This window comes from Lottia gigantea (genome assembly GCF_000327385.1).
Source record: "Lottia gigantea unplaced genomic scaffold LOTGIsca_56, whole genome shotgun sequence".
In the NCBI taxonomy this organism is placed as follows: domain Eukaryota; kingdom Metazoa; phylum Mollusca; class Gastropoda; family Lottiidae; genus Lottia; species Lottia gigantea.
The window spans coordinates 683,252-706,999 of record NW_008709919.1 but is presented as its reverse complement, the minus strand read 5'-3'; the positions used below and the strand labels follow the sequence as shown (position 1 = coordinate 706,999).

Genomic DNA, 23,748 nt, shown 5'->3' with positions numbered 1-23,748 from the left:
ACTACTGAGCAATTTCGGTCGTCGAATGAACCCTTCGAATTGTGTACCGTAACGGAAGTTCATGCTCATACCTAGTATGCCTGATAGCACTCTACGACGGAGATTGTCAACTCGATATTCATACTGCTAGTACAAAAAGCTAGTTCGTTTAACACCTTCAACTCGGCCCCATCATAGTAGAGATTTGGATGGAAATAAACATTAATTTACATTCATATACTGTTGGTGGGATCAGGACGATTTTCAACGACAATAATATTTACTAGAAAATACTTCGATTGGTCAAATTCAACCAGATGCCACCAGCTCCGGTGTCAATGAAAATACAGCTTCCCTCGGATTATGTATGTCCCAGAATTAAACAAAGCTCCTCTACATACTCGGAGTTTCGGGATTGGGAGAAACTGAACGGATTTAGCTCCGACTGGCCTCAAGAATACTTTAAAAAGATTTTCCAAGTCCCAAATAACCTCTTAATTTGTTTGAACAGTGAGAATACCAAATTTCAGTGAATCTATTTCTACACACTAAATGATAACAGCCTTGAGGTTGTCATGACACATGTTCTTCTTTACGAACCTTGCGAAAGGTCAGTGACGTCATATCAGACTAATCTTACCTTCAAACAATAGAAACTTATACATTGTGTTGTCAGGTATGTTTGGAAGGGTTCAAGATGCTATAGGAACAAGTAGCTGATTGGTGTGAAATATAAGCATGTTTTCCACACCTTATCTTAGATCATATACTTGTATTATATCTGAGTTAATGTGCAGAACAGAAGACAATAAAATCTGTTCCCATTCCATCGGCGTTATTCCTTCAGAAGTCAAGCGATGATAAGACAGATCGGTAAGACCAACGACGGATGATCTTGGTCGCTTAAGCCGTATTTTAATTTTTTCACTGCTCATGACATCATCCAAATTTAATGATATTTTGGTACATTTTTTCAGTACTCTGTTGGTTTTACATTAAAAACCGCTCCACTATAATTTTATCACGAATCCCAATCTCGCTATCCCAATGGTTTTCTAACTAATGGGGCGTCTAATGATCATCCTCCGGAACACCTGATATCACCTTTAGTTTTGATTGCGCTATCAAATAACTTTCCACTAGTCAAATGACAAACATATTGTAAATGCATGCATCTTTGTCTTGTGATGTGAATTCGATGAAATTATGCAGTTGAAATCAAATTCCAATGGAACTGGATCTTATTGTATAAGATTTCTTGGGCAAGACATTTTCTTTCTTGGACTTGAAGTGAAGGCATCTCTCATATTAAAAAAAGTTCTAAAACCAGGAAAACCGCAGAACTTAATGCAGCTAATATTTAAAATAAGATTTAAACTATTTATCCACAGTAATTGAAAATCTGTGATAAATGAAAGCAAAAAGAATATTTTGAAACGGTAGAGAAAAGATTGTAGTAAGAATTTATTGCATAACGTAACCTGAGAAGATATGCTATTGAGATAAGTGTGTAGGTATGACGCAATAGGACATTACTGATTCTTATACGATTGTCGGTTGCATGCAGGTATTTTCCCACAGACTCGAGCATGCATATGTCATATTAATCATGCAAAAAAGAATATTCTATTTCGTTAGGCTAAACAAACAAAATAATTTGACTTTGGTCTGGTACATTCTTTGTTACTATGCGCAAAATTTACTATAAATTACCTTACAGACCAACTGTAATTTGATTGCAATTTTTAAGTTTAAATGCTCTATCACAACATTTTTGATTGCAATTTTTAAGTTTAAATGCTCTATCACAACATTTTTGATTGCCATTTTTAAGTTTAAATGCTCTATCACAACATTTTTGATTGCAATTTTTAAGTTTAAGTGCTCTATCACAACATTTTTGATTGCTATTTTTAAGTTTAAGTGCTCTATCACAACATTTTTGATTGCAATTTTTAAGTTTAAATGCTCTATCACAACATTTTTGATTGCAATTTTTAAGTTTAAGTGCTCTATCACAACATTTTTGATTGCCATTTTAAAGTTTAAATGCTCTATCACAACATTTTTGATTGCCATTTTTAAGTTTAAGTGCTCTATCACAACATTTTTGATTGCAATTTTTAAGTTTAAATGCTCTATCTCAACATTTTTGATTGCAATTTTTAAGTTTAAGTGTTATATCTCAACATTTAAGACTGCAATTTTAAGTGCATATCTAAACATTTTAGACTGCAAGTTTTAAGTTTGAGTGCTCTATCTCAACATTTAAGACTGGACGTAAATTTAGTTTGTAACATTTGAGAAATGGAAGTATATCAGAAAAACACTATCTAATGCACATATGTTGAAGATTCCACTACATGTAATGAATGGTTTTTTGGGAACCCAGGAGGCCTTAAGTGTGCATACCAACTGCACTTTCACTTCTAGGTCACGCCGATTTGAACATTGATGGAATTGCAGGCTGAATACGTGAGGCACTAGTATTACTTTCAATTACTTTTCGACTCAATTGCCTGTTGAAATGTTTAAGAAACCCGAAATTTATAACTTCCATTTAGTCTCTTTCATTTCTAACGTAGCACATGTTCTTGGTGATATTGAAAGAAAACTATTTTTAATTAAAAGAAGGTTTGCCTTCCTTGCATTTTATTTTATAAAGACAAACCATACAAAAATTTAAACAAGTATTATTAAGTCAGTCTTTGAAATAATTTTGGATTTAATTTACTTTTTTTCTGACCTTCCACCTAACAACGATATATCCGGCCCATAGAAACAGCAAGTTGCATACTACGGATGTTGAAATTACCTTTACATAACAACTTTTACTTTTGTAAAAGTAAAAATGGACGAGGTGTGTTTCCGGTGTGCTTTAGGGTGTGGTAGTATTGATCAAGTAAAAAAAGGCGAGTCGTGTCTGTATTTTTCAATATTTAATTTCTATAATACACAATAATAATATAACTCCACTATTTGTAGCGGAAGTTGATTAAAATCTTTACAACTGCAAGAAAAGCGTCTTGTTTTCACTTCACCCAAAATGACTGCACTAAATAAATACCAGCTAAATTTAATTACACGCTTTATTACTAGAGCTTGTGTCAGTTAGTTTTGTGTTCAAGTGGTAAATTAAATACAACTTTTCTTACGAGTTTATTTAGACTAGGTCATATTCACGTGTTTTGACTTTAAAAAATCTACCAGAAACAGTCATTTTATGCATCGCATCGGGAAAACAAAAGGTAAAATTTGAAGATAAATGTGATAACGCCAGAAACTCTGTGCCTTAAGGAATAGATTGATATATTTTTTTTATTGATACAATCAGTTACGACTTGTAGTAACTTCTTCAAATCCAACGTACTGCTACATTTCCGTTTGCAAAGTGAAACGGCTTCGGTAAATCAAATCGAAGTGGTGGCATTTCTCTTACTTAATTTAAGCTCAATGCATTATTTGCAACTAATAATTAGGAAATAACGGTCCAACGAATATCACGAATGGCGCCAAATTTAAGATAGGATCAGAAGTTAAAAGGCAGAAACGTGTAATTTTTCAGATTTTATATCCTGTATTTACATTATGAAGATTTCTTTACCTGAGAAACCTGATATCATTGCTGGTATATTAAAATCTATATGAAAGGTGGTTGTTCAATTTAATATTGATTTAATTCTGCTAAGAGGGTACGTAAGTGATAGACTACAATAATTGAACTTACTTATCCACTCGGCGATTAAGTCGATGAAGTCTTTTAAACTTTTACTGCAAGTGCAGTTCGCCAGGACTTGGTATTAGCCTGCCTTTTTCCATATCAAATTTTCGAAGATCTTAACGTAGATAGTCTGCAGCACACAGAGCCTCGATTTATTGCTTCATCCGAACGATTAGACACTGTTTAGAAAATTTTTAACTTGTAATATTGCTATCTAATTATTAACTAATTAATATTATACTTAATTATGCAGACCGTATATTGTAAGTAATATAAATTATAAGTCATTTTTATCATAACAACGCATCTTCCCAGAAAAAAAAAGAAAAAAAAAAGATTTTTATCGTGTTAAATTATCTCAGGGCAAAATTTGTTTTTAATATACTTTTTTATATATTTCAAATCCTTCAAAATATAAACTTTTGGGTAGAAGTTTTCAATGCTGTCAATTGGTTCAAATTTAAAGAAATATCAGATGTTTTGTCTCACGATGAGAGTAAGAAAGTGCCAGTATGACATATGTTTCAATGTCAAAATTTTTTGAAGTACAATAATAAACCATTCTATTTTTTTCAGAGATTTTTTTTTCGAAAGTGAAATTGAACATTTGTCTCTCTATTTTTCCTTTCTTGTATGACATTTTTATACTTGAAACATTTTGTAAATTTTCAGATTCACGACATTGCCCATGTATTAAATGACGAACATTTTTATCTACATTACATCTTTAGTTCAGATCTTTAGCTTTCATTCATTTACGATAAGGTATTACTTCTATTGTCATGTCTTGCCATAGCTTATACATAAATCTCTTTGAACAGTAGGACATTACAGTAGAAAAAAGCTCAATGTTCGGCAAAATTCTTTTATTTTGTCTTGCACCTTGTAATGTCATAACCTATACATAAATGTCTTTAAAAAGTAAGACATTACAGTAAACAGTGATCTCGTGAGAACATACTGGAAAGCTCCATGTTCGATAATGTATGAATTATTTTGTCATATCTTGCACTCCACTGTAAGACAAACTCTGATGCCTGTGTCGATGCTTCCGAGATTAGTCCCGGTGTCGGCTTTCGCCCTTAATGCCTTGTAAGGCCATCCTATACATACATTTAAGGAACAGTTGGACATTACGGCAAATAATGGCTTCGAGAGAACATACTGAAAAGCTCCATGTTGGTACGGTATTAGTTACATACGGCATTATCATGCCTTGCACCTTGTAATGTCATAGCCGATACATAAATGTCTTTGATCAGTAGGACATTACATCAAATGATGACTTCGTGAGAACAAACTGAAAATACAATCATGACGTTTCACCTTTTGAATTAGTAAGGAAGTATTAAGTATTAGTCATTGACTAGTGGAAATGGTATCACTCTTGAAGATACTTATATTACGGATATGAGTGTAAGATGTAAGTATGTGGTTACTGTAGGTAATGATAGTTCTGACATTAAAAGACTGTTAACCAGGGGGTCACTATGATGCCATCTTTAACCTTCTGGTATATATCTCTAAAGGTCGAGTCACACCCCTCAACTTGTTGATGAAGGCCAAGATGGGAAAGATGTCTGGTGAAACAAGGCCTCTAAATTCCTTGGAGACGCTTGAACTTTATGGTTCAGTGTGATGTTATTGTAAATATTTATAATTCTAGGGTGTAGTGTATATCATTTAAATGTCATATATTCAGGACGACATAGGACAACAATGGTTCCAAAGTATATTCATGTAGGACAATATATTGTCTCACAAATAAATTTTGCATACTTCAAATGCTGTCATGGAACATGATTATAAGATGCGTTTGCGTATAGATCTCTATAGGTATTGAAAATTCCAATTGTTTAAGTTATTCCATAGCAATGGGGCATTTCAATGGGTCATGGCACTAAAACTGCAGTAAATGTGACATTGTAAAGTATATTTTCATGGTATATTTTCATCAATATAGACAATCATAAGAAAACATCAAAGATTATTTCGATTGTGATTGTACTGAACGATGTAAAACCACAAATAAAAAGTTCTGCTTGTGAAATGTCAATGACTATTTTCTTTGGTATGATGTCTATTTCTATCGTAATATGATGAATTTAGAATGTTGTTTTATCAATTTTTATACCAATGTCTCTATTTTAGTTTGATATTTTTCTCAGTTCTATCTTAAGGGCGTTTCACACCTAACTACCATTTTCACTTTTCCCAATGTGGTGATCTTTCAAATACATACGTGAAAGATGTATCATTAATATACGCAATGCAGATGATTCAACCTAATGCGTTATAGGTTCACTTTTTATAAGACATAAGACAAAGGATTTAGAAAATACAAGGGAATTTCTGTATGGTTTGTTTACAAGATAATAGAATCTGATAGCATCCTAGACCAACATGATAACAACCTTATTGAAAATATCAATATTTTCTTTAAACACCGTTAACAAAACAGTCGGTTGAAATATAATCCCATCGGCCGATTTAGTTCACTTGCTGTAAACCACTTGAGATCGGCAGTGGAATTTGGTTTTCAGGTCAAATTCATTAAAAACTCGTAAATAAATGGCTGTTGATGGTTTTAGGGTCTAATGTTATTTATTCATAGCTGATTTGAAACATTCTGTTTTTCAAAATATTTTACATCAATTTACAGCGTAGATTCGACTTGCTTTAATTAAAACGAAATTCTTCTCCAATAAACTCAATGTGGAACGAAACAGCAGGCCCTAAGGTTCCAGTTCCTATCGAATGAATTTTAAGACATCGTTAAAAACATCGTTGCCATCTTGAAAATATTCCTAAGTCATTATTATTTTTGATGATATTTTGGAAATAACTTTTGCATCTGACTTTTGGAAATAAGTCGATCGCACTGTTGACCATATTTATATCGCAATACTTCTAGGCTATACCTTATGGATTGCAGTACCGTAAATTTCCACGTAAAGCAAATAAAAGGGGGAGATGTGACGGTTGGAAACCTCAAAAATTGGGATGGAGCATTAAATTTGAATTTTGATTCAGTGAAAATGCATGGTTGAGTGTAATGAAACAAAACCATTTTTCATATAAAACCGCCCAAAACATTGAATTTTTGTTGCGCACAACTCAATATTTCGTCAGTTACCAAAAATGGTTGAATGCTTTAACAAAAAAAACTTGTTGAAAACCTCATGCTATCGACTACAATAATGATGATATTCTGTCTGCACCAAGGCTGTCGTTACCACACGTTTATAACATCAATAAAGACCGAATTGAAGCCAGATGGTTTGGGTGCTAGCGGGCTTATCAGCTCTCAGTTTCTCCCCTACTGGTGTTTAATTACCCTTGACCAGTGGTTGATAATGACCACTGAGGTCATAAAGGACTCATAGAATTTTAATTTGTGGTGATAAGATTTGAATCAAGATCCGTTATCAGTTTAAACGCTGGCCTTAATTGACTTTGAGTTTTCATGGTGCACAAAATTGTCTGAAGAAAGCGCAGTGTACACTTCAGAAGAATTTCATGCAAACCTTTCCTTAAAATTATGCAGTATTACACTTGATCATCGTTTGCAACCAATTTAGTGGTAAATTAGTATGGATAATCCAGGGAATATTGTCAACGACTGGAGCCATTAACAAGCTGTTAGAAAGCTAAAGCCGAACATGGTGTTTTTCTTCTTTTCTTTCTGTATATTTCAGAAGTAACTCTTTTATTTTTAAGATAGTTATTTCTGTTTTATATTCGTACATCCAAAGTGACCATCAAATTTTCACTGGATACTCTGTTGAAGTCGGGAGCTTTGGTGGCTCAGAGAGTGACGCTTGCTCGCTTACCTGAAGCTCCATGGTTCCAGAGATAATACGTTCGGATTTTTCATCCCGGTTTTTCCCGATGATGTAGGTCTTAAGGGCTGACATGGAAGAAATTTCTAGTCGTTCGTGTATTCCAGACTACAGATCCCAAAGACTTTCGTTCGGCTTTAAAAATATAAAAAAGTGTAGGTAAATGCCGCTGTCCTGGAAAAATTTCCCTCATTGCACACTGCAAAACGTTGTCCGTCTTCATTAGCGCAATGAGAAGCAGAAAAATAGGACGTAAAACTCCATTCATTTCATTTAATTTTTCTGTTTAGACTGTTCATCATTCTACACAAGAGGTTGAAAACTATGTTGTGGTTTACCACGAACATCTTTATCACTCTAAACGATTCATTCTAATGAATTACTTTCCTTAAAACAATTTTCTTAGGTAAATTCCAGCAAATAAAGGCGAAAACGAGTAGCACCTGGTATTATTTTGTTAAGGTGTATTTAGATTATAGAGGAAGACAGGTTGTTCTTTATCTTTAGTTACAGGTCATCTTATCTTACTGAATCTTCTACTTTCTTTGTCTACTCCAGATACATAATATAGGCTCTATTCACACTACGGTTTTTAAGTTTGTTTGAAGACTGCCACGTGCAACGTATTCAGACAATTCAGACGGGTTTCTGAACTTTTTATATGCATCACTGACACAGACAACATCGATTTACACCATTCCTCTGTTCAGTCAGATGCAATACCACTAAAACTAATTTAGAGTTAGGAGGTTTTCTAATTGTCAGTCAGACGTCCGTGGTTTTTGCAATTTCACTCAACTTTTAAAAGTTAATAGAATTGTAAAGAGGTTTTTTGAAATCTTTTTCTGTATTGCTGACACAGCACAGATTTGCACCATTCCAATTTTCCAGTGTACTCGATAAAACAAAACAATAAGAAAAACCTCTAGCGCAGTAAAAGTATGTATTTTTTTTTTGTCTTTTTATTTAACCTTAAATACAGTTCTTCAGAATCAATGCGTATCAAATGGATATTTGAATTTTAGAATTCATTCTGCAATAAGGTATCGGGTTTTAATTGATAAGGACCGTAAGATTTTCAAGTGTTATACTCCAAATCTATATCTGTAGATAACATTAGCTCGAAGACTTTAAGCATAAGTAAAACATATTCTAAGCATTTCCAGCACTATTCATAGAATTTTCATTGCTATGACAACCTGATGCGTTCGTCATATAGTGTGACTATGGTCTGAGAAAAGTGAGTTTGGTTTTAACTTCATAAGTGGTTAAGGATATTAAAAATGTAATTAGGCATGAAGTTTGAAACAGACGGCTGAGCGTGTGATTGACAGTAAAAAATAGAGCCTCGTTAAGCTCACTTCCGGTTTATGTATCCAGCATCTTTGTGCTACACCGGAAGTTATTCTATGGTGCAATATCATATCTTCCTATAGCGTCCAGTATGGTTTGTTCGACTTATCAAATTGTAAAAACTACTGCCTACTATAAATATGGGCTCAATTGAAGATATGTTTGCCATTAAGCTAGATTTGAAATAAGTGTTTCAATTTCTTTATAATCACAAAGAATGTATATCTTAATGTATCTTAATGTTTTTCTAGTATAAAATCTTTAAGTAAATTTTACAAACTGCAGGAGATGTTGTTCTATAAGATGTACGTATGTATATATAAACGATAATTTCATTTCTAAAATCCGATACCAAATTAGACAACAATTACCTAGTCTTCGATACTTGACACCTATCAACCAACCAAAACGGTTAGACAATCGATTACATTTTCTGAACATATTGATTTATTACATAACAAAATAATCGATCAATTATATCAAATTGGTAATAAAAGCCTAGATGTAAAGTTTTCATTTTCAAAAACTAGTAAATTCAATTATTAAATATGCTATTTACATTTAGGTACCTACTTGATGAAACAGACTTTGTTTAAAAGGGTTAGTTAAAAAAGGAATGTACTAATTAATAGTAAAGAAAGCAGTTTAAACAAGACCTGTCAACTTGTTTTAGTGTTTGGTCTCATAACGAATCGATAATTTGTTGTGTATTTTTCGTAAATTTTTTCCACCTACGAAAAAAAACCAGAATGCCCCTTTAAGAAAGAAAAAACCAAGATAATTTATCCATGACAACAACGTTTAACTATTTTTTATACTCAGATCAGATATTTTTACGTGTGAAAAATTGCCGTCTGCATGTTAGGCATTATTTATTCAACCTTCTGACTAATCCGAGCAGTTGAAATAAAATTTTCTTAAGATTATCAGCCTGATTAGGTTGGAACATTGTAGATTACATGTCAAATCGTAGAATCTGGAAACCTAATAACAGGCACAGTTTGAAGTTTACACAGCAACTTTTTTCACCAACGCACAGTAATTTGAGAAGACCCACAGCGCGTGCTTGCAGAAGTCAATTCAGTAGGACGCCCTCTATCGGTCGGTGACAGAGTACTGACATATCTGAACATCTTGAAAACTTTTAACAATCTGGCAATTTCAATGTTTTAGATATTACCAAGTTTACAAATTGTTTTTAACGTCGATTATTTGAATTAAATTGTAGTAAAGTGTGAAATATTTGTTTGGTACGTTTCAGTTGTATTTTATTTATTTTAGCAGATTTGTCATCTTTACGTATGATATTTTTAACAGGCGTGACTCAGGGCTTTCAACTGCAAGACGTTCTTTTACTGCGTACGATAAAGTTGGGAATTCACAGATTGGCGTATTACACTACACATTTTCAGTGCATTACGCTACTTCTCTCAGTGCTCACACGGCGAACAATTGGCCAGTCGCAGTTGAAAATTGACAACATAAGGTAGTAATAAATTTAAGAAGTTCGAAGTTTTTGGAATGTGGGCTCAGGGCTAAAACGAATATGCATTATGACGGCCATAGAAAAGCTATTCCATTACAGATTGAGACATTATTATAATATGTTCGGTCATGTCTTTGGTGGTATAGAGACACTGACTGAATACCATTTCCGTTCTATATTCTATACAGTCTTGGTAGGATGCTGTTCTGGAAACATTCCCTTCAATGTACGCTTTATGTATGCTTTTTCCTAGTGTAGTGAAATAAAGCAATTCGAAACCCAAAGTAAAGATAGTTAATCATCAGTTCGGGTGATCATCAGCTAGAAATGTAAATGACTCTTCGTGATATCGTATATAAGGCTATAAATCTGAACGAAAAAAACCTATAGCATTTAGTAAATTGAAAGATGGCGTCTTGAAATAATTTGTTTTTCAACGTGTGTTACCCATCACAGTTTTATCTGATATCTTTGGCTGACGTTTGGGTGGCCGCTGATTTTTATCAAGCTCATAATGCGGTCTTCAATGATGGTTGCCGTAGATAAAGGGCGTTCAGTTTTATAACAGTCAAGTGGCTTCGACCGATCTGTATCTTTACTGTAGCCATGCAGTAACTGACGCTTGCTCACTAACCTGGATGTCCAGGGTTCAATCTCGGCTTAGGTCGAGACGATGCCTTCGGATTTTTCAACCAGGTTAGAGGGGTTGACATTAAAAAAGCGTATGGTCGTTCAGAGGGGACCGCGTGCTACAGACTGTGCACGTTAAAAATCCTTTAAAAGTCGGAAATCGAAAGGAGTAGGCTTATGTCGGTGTCCTATCAAAATATATTATACTTAATTAATTAATACTTAATATTAATTTCTTATCAGAGATCACGTGACTTTCAAAAAGTAGACCTTGCTCTCATGACTGTGTATTAAAAAAGCAAAACGAAACTAATCTTCATCCCAGCTGTACACAGTGCATTGAACCATAAATATTAACAAAAACAAATTATTATGTAGAAAATCTAACTAATTGGAAATATAAATAGTATATAACACGTTATAAGACTAATTTGAAACCATATAACGTGTTAATACAATCAATTTTTACTGAAATGAAAATATTTTCACCGTATCATATTGACTATAAAACAGGTGAAGGTGGTTACATGATCTTCAATTAATCTTAACATTTACCTGTCAATCAGATCAAGATCTGTGTTTTCAAACTAATTAAATTCACGCTTTGTCGCTGTCCTGAATGTATTAAATAAGGAGATTTGTGATATATAATAAAATCAATTACTAATTTGTGATATATAATAAAATCAATTTCTAATTTGTGATATGTAATAAAATCAATTACTAATTTGTGATATATAATAAAATCAATTTCTAATTTGTGATATATAATAAAATCAATTACTAATTTGTGATATATAATAAAATCAATTTCTAATTTGTGATATGTAATAAAATCAATTACTAATTTGTGATATGTAATAAAATCAATTTCTAATTTGTGATATATATAATAAAATCAATTACTAATTTGTGATATATATAATAAAATCAATTACTAATTTGTGATATATATAATAAAATCAATTACTAATTTGTGATATATATAATAAAATCAATTACTAATTTGTGATATTACTAATTTCTGATATATATAATAAAATCAATTACTAATTTCTGATATATATAATAAAATCAATTACTAATTTCTGATATATATAATAAAATCAATTACTAATTTGTGATATTACTAATTTGTGATATATATAATAAAATCAGTTACTAATTTGTGATATATATAATAAAATCAATTACTAATTAATTTGTGATATATGATTAAATCAATTAAATGGTCTTAAATTTTGTTTTGTTCAGCATACATTTTGGTGATTACTTTTTTGCTGGAAACAAAACCTTCGCCTGGTGTTCTCTCGTCTGTTTTTAGGTCCAAGAGTAAGAAATTCAGCCTCTTGACAACACTATTTTATAGGGAGCGCTACAATTTGATCACAGGTAAACTTATCACGTGGTTGATTGGTGATTTGGTTTAGTAGAAATGAGTCACTGTTACAAATGTTTTCTTTGTGACTAATCAGTGGGACCAATGTGACCAAATTACTCCAGTTTTCTCTGTGACCATATTACTGAGACCAATTTAATTTGTGACCAGTTTAGAATGTGACCAAATTACTGGAACCAGTTTTCCCTGTGACCATATTACTAAGACCAGTTTAATTTGTGACCAGTTTACCTTGTGACCATATAACTTGGATCGTTTTACTTGAGGCCCCCTTCGACAATTATGTAGCCATCCGTAATACTCTATAGAAACGCCAATGTTACTGGGATCAGTTTACTTTGTGACCATATTACTTGGGGTCAATTAATCCTGACACCATATTACCCTTTAGTCCTTTACCTTGTGCTCAGCAATGTGTTTGTAATTTTGCTATTTTTGTTATCAGTTAAACTTGTTAAAGGTAGGCAACTCTATTTATTGACCTCGCTGTTCTGTTGTGACAGTTATCAATAGGCTGTTTTGCATGCCGAAATATTTTTTGCCAGAAACCGATAGTTACAGTATTTCTCTATAAGTGGTTTTATATGAAATAAAAACAGGAAACATAAAAAAATATTTTAAAGGCAATTTGATAAACACATAAACACATAAATATTAGTAGTTACATACATTTTTATACGCCCACATGAAATGGGGGGGGGGGGGGCATATTGCCGTCACCCATGTCCGTCCTCCCGTCCACAATTGCTCGTAAACACTCTACAAGACACTATTTTTGACGGATTTTGACAAAACTTGGTATGAGTTTTCGTAATAACCCAAGGATGAACCCTATTGAAAATCAGAAGAATCGAAAAATATTTAGTATGAGTTATTGCCCTTGTTCTTGAAAACGCGTTCAATTTTTAGCTCGTAAACACTCTAGAAGGGACAATTCTTGATGGATTTTAACGAAACTTGACATGAGTGTTTGTTTTCAACCAAGTATAAACCCTATTGAAAATCAGAAAAATCGAAAAATATTTAGTATGAGTTATTGCCCTTGTTCTTGAAAACGCGTTTTTAGCTTCTTGTACAAGTTATTTGATTTACAATATAAATCTCTATGCAAGTTATTTGATTTACAATATAAATCTCTGTACAAGTTATTTGAATTGCAATATAAATCTCAGTACAAGTTATTTGATTTACAATATAAATCTCTGTACAAGTTATTTGATTTACAATATAAATCTCAGTACAAGTTATTTGATTTACAATATAAATCTCTGTACAAGTTATTTGATTTACAATATAAATATCTGTACAAGTTATTTGATTTACAATATAAATCTCTGTACAAGTTATTTGATTTATATTATAAATCTCTGTACAATTTAACTGATTTACATTTTAAATCTCAGTACAAGTTATTTGAATTTCAATATAAATCTCTGTACAAGTTATTTGAATTGCAATATAAATCTCAGTACAAGTTATTTGAATTACAATATAAATCTCTGTACAAGTTATTTGAATTACAATATAAATCTCAGTTCAACTTACGTTCTTAATCTCAGTATGGAAGCATAACTAAATTCATTGGACTCGGTTTATACCCATTCAGCAATCAGTTCAGTAATGTCGTCTCTCCCTTGCATTAATCTTGAATTAATCTCACCTATTTCGGCTCCCACTTTCGATTTAGAACCTTTATGAATATCAACAGACGTAGTTATGATGCACCAAACATCTACAACTATAAAAACAGCACTAAGAGCGCCCATTCCATATCTTACCCCCTTTGGTAATGTAGATGGATTTTTCAAGAAACCCTTCAGCGCCGCTAGAAATTCTTTTATGTTCAGGTTTGCCAGTTTACTATATCTCAATGTATTCATTGCTTCCTGAAAAGGCTGCTTTAAACCACATACGCTTATTCCCGAACCCTTCATAACCTTTTTAAGGATGTCGAATGCCATTTTTACTCGTTCGTCTTTAATCACTTCCTGAATTCTTCTGATAAATTCTTGAATAGTAACCAATGCACTTTTCCCAAATTTCTTCAACCTTACCAAATAGCTAAACCTGTCTGCGATCTCGACCAGTTCCACATTTGTAAACTGGGCAGTCTCCAAAAAATTTTCTATATTATGCGCAACTTCAACAAATTTTTTCATTTCTTTAGCCAAACCTATAGAGCTACTTTTATCACGATCTATATTTTCTTGAATGTTTTTACAACGGAAATGAGTTATTCCTAACTCAGTCAGTGAAGATCCGAAAGCAGTAACACCGCCTGTTAGGCTAGCTATGGTTCCACCAATTGCTAGGACTGCTGAAGCACCACCAGTTACTGGGGCAAATAAAAGACCACCAATGACGGCTACACCACCCAAGGCACTGACTGAAGTTCCAGCTAGCGAAGCGATGTTGACATTCTTGTGATGCTTGTCTAAATCTCCGACCAGTTCATTCAAAACGGAAACTGTGTAATTTCTAATATCAACCCACTCTGTACATGTTCTTATAAAAGACTCTGTTGCTTTATCTTGTGCATATAACAAGTCAATGAACAGATCGGCTTGACCTCTTTTGATGGAAACTTCCATTTCTGAAAAATATTACGTCATATTAAATGGTTATAATAAGAGCTCTACGATTTAATCAAAGCCAGTAGAATGGAATTTGAGAATACACGAGGTACGGGTCTGGACACTGTAAGATTCACTTCTGGTAAGTTCTACTGTATCGATAATCCCGCCCCGTACTTACTACCTGACAACGTACCTCGAATATAGATGGCTTTAGACATTAAGAAGTATAGTTATTAAATCATTGGGAGCAAACTTTGAGTAAGAAGTATATCAAGACAAAACGTGGGCGTTTACCATCCCTTAAGGGTTTTTTGTTACAAACTTATATATGGAGTAATTAAAGTTATTCCGATGACCGAGCGTCCTGATATTTTTATGATGTTAAAATGTGAATTGAAAAGAAAAAATCGGTGGACAATGGTACATCAAAATAGCATACTCTATGTCAACAGATAGTCTATTTTTAGACAAAGAACAGCTTGGTCTACACTAGTATCAGTATTGTATTAGTATTCTAGAACATAACTATACATCTATATTACTTTACCTCTATCAACTTGTATGTAGTTTAGGACTCCTTCTGATCTTTCTTTGGTCCACTTCCCATTGAGTCAACAAACTTGGCAGAACTGATGAGAATTTCCCTTAAATAAAATTTCAAGAGATATAATCAACGACAGGTTTGCGTTTGTTTTTTTTCGTGGCTTTGTTGCAAGTGTATTTTCCAATGTTACTTAAAATAGAACAATCCAGTATGGTTGTCCGAAGAGGCATCTATAATTTGTACAATTTGTAACGGTTTTACAATTAAATTTCATATTTGATGGTCATTACGAAGTATATGAATAATTGCTGGTTTTCATTAGATCTGTATCAATTTGAGAGGTTCTCTGACATCAAGCGCGGCCAAAAATGTTGTAAAATGTAATTGTGACTCAGACAGACCACCGTAGTTATGTGACGTAATTATAAATACAAACTATGTTACATGTAATAATATAATAATCTTAATAGTACCGTACATATTATACACAATCTATGTTAAAGTGTATGGAAAGTCAATTATGGGCCACTTGACACCTACCGTGAATGTTTCTATATATCCTATTGTATCCAATTCCAATCTTATAATCGATAATAAAGATACATGTATAAGTACAACAAAGACGATTTGTGTTTAATTCCCGTTTGTTTACAAAGACAGTCCGCCATTACGTCGTATTATTCACATGACCACATGACGTCATTTTTGTAACCATCGTTAACCTCATAACCTTGATAGGCTACCTTAATGTTTATGATATTTACATCAAAATGCCGAAGCGCGGTGTCGCGCAATTTTGCAGCTATACCTGTAAAGAGAACAGTTAACACGGCTTTCCAAAAGACGCTGGTATGGGTCAAAATCGTACAATTGAAAAGGGCTGTATTATAAAATAGTTTTAATCTTATAATGACTTGTTCCGTAGGATCACTAATAAAATGAGTGTGGATAATTCATACAAATAACGACCATATTTCTCCACTATCCCATTCATCATGGAATATCTCAAAGACTAATCAAGATATTTTAATTCTGTAAATTTTTTCATTGAGAGGAGATATGAATATTTTGAAGCGGGCGATTTTTAATACAAAATGAACGCTACGAACCAGTCATTATAAATTTATTTCCCAATCGATCTCCATTTTCATGAATTTCGGCAGTGTCATCGTCCTGGTTTGGCCTTTCACTGTCAGTCACCCCTTGCCGAGGTCACCTAACTGGCTCGAACTGGTAGCCCACCACACCCCAAAACATTTCGTATTCATCTTCTTCGTCTTCAGAATGAGATGAACTATGAGTGCTTGACGAATCGTTTTCATTATAATACATAACGCCTCTTTTACTGGACATAAAATTATATATTTATCAGTTGGACTTGCTAGGTGGAATAGAATCACTTTATAGAACGATATATCTAAATATAATTAACCAATGAACATGCAGATGTGTGATTATATGTGCATGGAGCATGACCTTCAGCGTGAACTTATTTTGTGTACTCTACTGACTGTCATGTGCCAAAACCGTGCAATCATAAACAATGTTAGACTAAATAATTATTGAAACAAGCTTCTAAACATGTTTCAAAATGACTTTATGTATTTATTGGATTATAGAGGGTTTGTATCGTATAGTTATGACACCTGGTAGGTCCACTGATGAACAAAGACTCATTTAGACCAAATTTAAAAATGTAAATATTTTGGACACTTGAGGAAGTATTCTACCTGTAAGAGTAAGCGGATAATTTCTATAGAGTCCATGTTTCTAAAAACTTACCAGTTGCTAATTATAACTGCTAGATTTTTCTAGCTAAAGGGGTTCTATCGTATAGTTATGACACCTGGTAAGTCCACTGGTGAACATTTGGTCATCCAACGAGGTTTTCTACCTTTAAGAGTAAGCGGATAATATATAAGATTTCTAAAAACTTACCAGTTGCTAATTATAACTGCTAGATTTTTCTAGCTAAAGGGGTTCTATCGTATAGTTATGACACCTGGTAAGTCCACTGGTGAACATTTGGTCATCCAACGAGGTTTTCTACCTTTATGAGTAAGCGGATAATATATAAGATTTCTAAAAACTTACCAGTTGCTAATTATAACTGCTAGATTTTTCTCCGAGAATGTTCGTATATGTGTTAAACCTACAACTGCTAGACATTTCAAATGACACTACCTTCTCCTATATATATTACATTTAGGATCATTTTGACCAAAATATATACATGAAAAGGTTTTAACCGTTTTTTAAATGAACACAATGCTCTGGTTTTTCTTAGAATAGATTCTCACCTGTACATTGAGGACTTTTCAGAATTAAAACTCAGCACCTAGTGACAGTTTCTTCAAATTTATTCACTTGAGTTGAATGCTCTTAATAATATATGGGGCATATTAAAGATAACAATTGGTGACGACTATTCATAATGGCGGCATCATGTTTACTATTTGGTGTTGTAACTGATATTATAACAGCGATATGGGTTTATATTGGACGAAATCTCCCCTTTCATATTTTAGCTTATGCCATGTTCTTCCCTACACTATTGTCCTTGTGTTTTGTTACCGATTATGTCGAATATTTCTGGAAAATCGTGGGCACAGACCAGGTTTGTTTACATATTTTCAATAGCTTTATTTATGCATGGCCTTATCAAACAATTTCATTTTAATTTGATAAGATAACTGGATATTTTACATTATATTTTATTATTCTAGCATCAATCTCAATCATGTTATAAATGAAGTAAAAACAAAACTAAAGTTAAATATTACTTACTGATTTGCTGTCAAGTAATGTACAGGTTTATTATGTTGTATTTCTAGGTAATATCAACAAGTACTAACCATTCCATTATCATTTCACTTGTTTTATTATCAACAAGTACTAGCCATTCCAATATCATGTCACTTGTTTTATGTTATATTCCTAGGTAACATCAACAAGTACTAGTTATTCCATTATCATGTCACTTGTTTTATTATGTTATATTTCTAGGTAATATCAACAAGTACTAGTTACTCCATTATCATTTTACTTGTTTTATTATGTTATATTCCTAGGTAACATCAACAAGTACTAGTTATTCCATTATCATGTCACTTGTTTTATTATGTTATATTTCTAGGTAATATCAACAAGTATTAGTTACTCCATTATCATTTCACTTGTTTTATTATGTTATATTTCTAGGTAACATCAACAAGTACTAGTTACTCCATTATCATTTCACTTGTTTTATTATGTTATATTTCTAGGTAATATCAACAAGTATTAGTTATTCCATTATCATGTCACTTGTTTTATTATGTTATATTTCTAGGTAATATCAACAAGTACTAGTTACTCCATTATCATTTCACTTGTTTTATTATGTTATATTTCAAGGTAATATCAACAAGTACTAGTTACTCCATTATCATGTCACTTGTTTTATTATGTTATATTTCTAGGTAATATCAACAAGTACTAGTTACTCCATTATCATGTCACTTGTTTTATTATGTTATATTTCTAGGTAATATCAACAAGTATTAGTTACTCCATTATCATGTCACTTGTTTTATTATGTTATATTTCAAGGTAACATCAACAAGTATTAGTTACTCCATTATCATTTCACTTGTTTTATTATGTTATATTTCTAGGTAACATCAACAAGTATAAGTTACTCCATTATCATGTCACTTGTTTTATTATGTTATATTTCTAGGTAACATCAACAAGTATAAGTTACTCCATTATCATGTCACTTGTTTTATTATGTTATATTTCTAGGTAATATCAACAAGTATTAGTTACTCCAATATCATTTCACTTGTTTTATTATGTTATATTTCTAGGTAACATCAACAAGTACTAGTTACTCCATTATCATTTCACTTGTTTTATTATGTTATATTTCTAGGTAACATCAACAAGTATTAGTTACTCCATTATCATTTCACTTGTTTTATTATGTTATATTTCTAGGTAACATCAACAAGTATTAGTTATTCCATATTTCACTTGTTTTATTATGTTATATTTCTAGGTAACATCAACAAGTACTAGTTACTCCATTATCATTTCACTTGTTTTATTATGTTATTTTTATGTGACATCCTTAATATATTACACAGTACTAGCAATTCCAATATCATTTGTTCTTGTTTTATTATGTTATATTTCTAGGTAACATCAATAATATATTACACAGTACTAGTTATTCCATTATCATTTCACATGTTTTATTATGTTATTTTCTATGTGACATCCTTAATATATTACACAGTACTAGCAATTCCAATATCATTTGTTCTTGTTTTATTATATTATTTTTCTAGTTAACATCAACTTTATATTACACAGTACTAGCAATTCCATTATCAGTTCTACTTGTTTTATTGTGTGTTGGTATAGATTTGTTGTTAGGATGGGGCACTCGTAGTAAGTATGGCAGTATATTTCACATTAAACGCGTGTAAGGGTGGGGGCACACGAACAGTCTTGGTCGCAGATATTTGTCGCCAACTCAAATCTTGAGTAAAACTTCGCGTGTGCCCGCGATTCAACTACAAGATTATCGTGTTGCCGACAGGATTTATAAAAGAAATTTGATATTTGTTACCGATTATTTTATCGTCTGCATGACAGGGCGTCATAGATTCATTTTCCTTACAATTGCAAGATATTATCAGCTGCAAATTATTATGTTTGACAGTAAGTGAACGAAATCAAACACAGAATTGTTGAGAGCATTTTTTTTTGTTTCCTAATAGCATCTTTCAAGGAAGATTCTTTGCACCAACACAACCGAACTTATCTTTCTGGTTTTCTCAGAGCTAGTGGTGAAGAAGTTGGTTGGAGATGCTTTATGCTGCCATGTTTGATGTCGCAATATTCACCTATTGTTGCTCTTACCATATCGTGAGTTACAATAATTCAACTCTAACAAATATATTCTGTTCAACGATAAATAGAAAAGAATCATAATTATTTCAGAAGGGTAACAACTTACTCATTATTGGCAGCTGCCGTATTTTAGGACAGGCTTACCCTTCCTCACTGGCAGGTAATTCAGAACAGGCTTACCCTTCCTCACTAGCAGGTACTTCAGGACAGGCGCACCCTTCCTCACAAGCAGGTACTTCAGGACAGGCTTACCCTGCCTCAGTAGCTGGTACTTCAGGACAGACTTACCCTTCCTCACTAGCAGGTACTTCAGGACAGGCTTACCCTGCCTCAGTAGCTGGTACTTCAGGACAGACTTGCCCTTCCTCACTAGCAAGTACTGACTCCTTCATCTTTTCTGATACTCTCAAGTCACTTTGGATCATTTTGTATCCCCATAACAAAAGTGTAGAACAAGCTTGTAAATAATTTCAGTGGCATTATATGGGGATTCTTCCATGTTCCGGTTTTAATTCTGTTAACAAACCGGCTACGTCCACCAAAACCGTACATAACAGTTCTTGTCCAGTGTGTGGCGTGTGTTTTAGCAGCGTTTCCACATTCATGGATCGCCATTAAATCTGGGTAAGAAAATAGTTCAATTAATTTACATGTATATAAATCTATTTCAGGCGCCAATTTGTTGCCTGGGTTATATGGATACCTCACCGCATATTTTCGACCAAAAACGTTTGAAAATATCTTTTGATTTGTTAAGAATAACGTACAAACCATCGTTCAAGAGGGGTAATACCCCCACAGGCGCCGCCACTGAAAGGGGTAGGGTCGTAAAATTATTTTACTCATTTTAGTTAAAACCATACGTCTTAGACATCGGATTATCATTCTGTTTGCATTGATCTCTACCCACTTGTCATGGCATATCCACCTCGTAACCCTTAAAATTCTCGCAAACCCTTATAGTTAAATTTAACACCTTAAGACTTATTGAAGTTACATCAACATCTTTCCAAAGCAACTGCGTATACTTTTGTGTTTAGTTTTATATATTTCTTCTAGTTACATTGAAAACTCTCTTTAAATTCTTGTCCACTAACAACTTACGCAAAGAGAGGACAGATTGAGGGCAGTATTTGTATTATCTATAGGCATTTTTCAATTAAAACACTCTAAGTTCTTAAATCGTCTAATTCAAATCCATTAACTTCTTGATATTATAATAAAAAGACAAAAAGTTCGAAATGTGATAAATTTGTACATATTTGTATTGTATAGAATATATATCATTAGAAGAAAATCGTAGGCGATGAAATTTATATTTTACTAGGTAGTCGAACGCTCATGTCGACGGCAAGATCTAATTTTTGCTAGAAAATCAAAGCAACTGGAGGTAACTCGTGTCCACTAAATCAAGCGATTGATGAGATTCTTTCAAATGCGGTTAGTGCCTTATAGTTGTAAATCCAGTTACTTTTAATTATATTTTTGATACTTACATTAGGGCTAGTGCAATGTTACCTGGTTTACTGAACTATCTTTATTTTAGATAGTATTGTTTATTGGGGGTTTTTTTTTTGGTGAACAATCATAATCCTTAACATTTCAGATACTCATTTCGGGCTAATTCAATGAACAATCTTTGTTTTTCACATAGGTATTTGGACGAACTCATATCTATATCTTTTCCATTTCAGATGCCCATTTTGTGCTAGTACAATGTTACATGGTGTACTGAACAGTCTTTGTCCATTTGGGCGACCAACAATCATTATCCTTTACATTTCAGATGCCCATTTTGGGCCAGTGCAATAATACATGGGTACTGAACAGTCTTTGTCCTTTTTGGGCGACCAACAATCATTGTCCTTTACATTCCAGATGTTCATTTTGGGCTAGTACAATGTTACATGGTGTACTGAACAGTCTTTGTCCATTTGGGCGACCAACAATCATTGTCCTTTACATTTCAGATACTCATTTTGGGCTAGTGCAATGTTACATGCAGCATGGAATAGGCTGAATCCTCTATTACTGGGAAGTATTTATACTCAAACTCCAGGATATATAGAGGGGGAACAATGGTTGATTAATGGAGAAGGATTGGCTGGTTGTTTGGTGATGTTACCAGTAGCTGGTCTTGTTGTTTGGGATCTTAGTTAAAGTTATACTACCTCTCAGGATGACCAAAAAATTGAAATTTTTAAACGTGGCCAAAATAAGTCTTCGTTCAAAAGTGGGCTTAGCATAACCTGGTGTCATAACTACATAACAAAATCCATTAATAAAAATTAGTAAAAATTCATTAAACTAAGTAATTTTGAAACATGCTTAGAAGCGTGTTTCAGTAATTATTTAGTTTAATGGATATATCGTCTTATATAAAGGCACCTGGTAAGTTCAACTGATGAATATAATAATATACTCTTGTTGACTGGACGTTTGAAACTTTTATGTCCATTTTAAGAGGTATTATCCTTTTAATGGCCATTGTCATGCTGGTAATAATTTGCTATAAGAAACAGGTATCGGCGCTCGGCAGCATGAGGTGAGCTCTTGTCAATGTAATTTTTGGAGATTTGCTCAATAACTACGACATGGACGTAATTATTTCATGTTTGTTCATTGTTACTTTAAGTAGATTGTAACTGCCACCTGCAGGAGCTGCTCTGCACAAAATGTCCTACCTTCCTACCTTATATTTATTTCCCATGATATGGGTTCTTTCACTTTCAATTTCAGATCAATAAGAAATTATAGCAAAAAGTAATTGCAATCGTGTTTTCGTGTCTTCGGAAATTTTAATCTAATTGTTAAAATTGTTACATCAGTGTTAATCTGGAAATCAATTGTAGGCAAATACAAAGCAAATGGCACAATGTATTATATTACATACGGGCGGACTATTTTTGATGACAATAGTTATTCTTTAATTGTTCTTGTTTTGTTTTTAAATGCTTGCAAACAATATTAGATTGTCGTCCTTCCCGTGAGGATATTGAAGAAGGAGTCACGAAAAGTAAAGGAATTTCGATCCAATCTATATTATTGAATATTTATTGAAAGCATTGATTGTAGGCCTCTAACGGCTCTTTTCACAGTTCTAAATATTTTATGATGCAAACAACGGATCTGAGTCAATATTTTCTTTATTGATATAAAATATTCTATCTGGCTATCTGTTGGTACATTAATATTTGTCAATTTAATTTGCCGCAAGGTTTAATGATTGAGTTTGCTCAGAAAAAATGACTTTCAAGAGATAATCATCACACTCGAAAGAACTCAATTTGCAGTTTTTCAAAAACGTATTGTGGGC

The 23,748-nt window shown here is 32.9% G+C and overlaps 3 protein-coding genes across 3 annotated transcripts; 2 read left to right on the top strand and 1 right to left on the bottom strand.

Annotated features, from left to right (window-relative positions):
• Positions 1-13,487: 13,487 nt before the first annotated feature.
• On the top strand, positions 13,488-13,790 carry LOTGIDRAFT_126973 (hypothetical protein; the record flags this gene model as incomplete). Its single annotated transcript, XM_009063186.1, has 1 exon — positions 13,488-13,790. A coding segment is annotated over one exon (303 nt), but the record flags the coding sequence as incomplete, so codon positions are not given.
• Positions 13,791-14,002: 212 nt separating this feature from the next.
• LOTGIDRAFT_234843 (hypothetical protein) lies at positions 14,003-15,204 on the bottom strand (the record flags this gene model as incomplete). The annotated part of the gene is made up of 2 exons (XM_009063185.1): positions 14,003-15,003; positions 15,165-15,204. 2 exons carry the CDS (start codon positions 15,202-15,204, stop codon positions 14,003-14,005), a joined length of 1,041 nt encoding a protein of 346 aa, XP_009061433.1.
• Positions 15,205-17,947: 2,743 nt separating this feature from the next.
• On the top strand, positions 17,948-22,592 carry LOTGIDRAFT_234842 (hypothetical protein; the record flags this gene model as incomplete). Its single annotated transcript, XM_009063184.1, has 5 exons — positions 17,948-18,147; positions 19,865-19,967; positions 20,300-20,447; positions 20,907-21,056; positions 22,403-22,592. The coding sequence occupies exons 1-5, from the start codon at positions 17,965-17,967 to the stop codon at positions 22,590-22,592; spliced, it is 774 nt and encodes a 257-aa protein (XP_009061432.1). The 5' UTR covers positions 17,948-17,964.
• Positions 22,593-23,748: the final 1,156 nt, after the last annotated feature.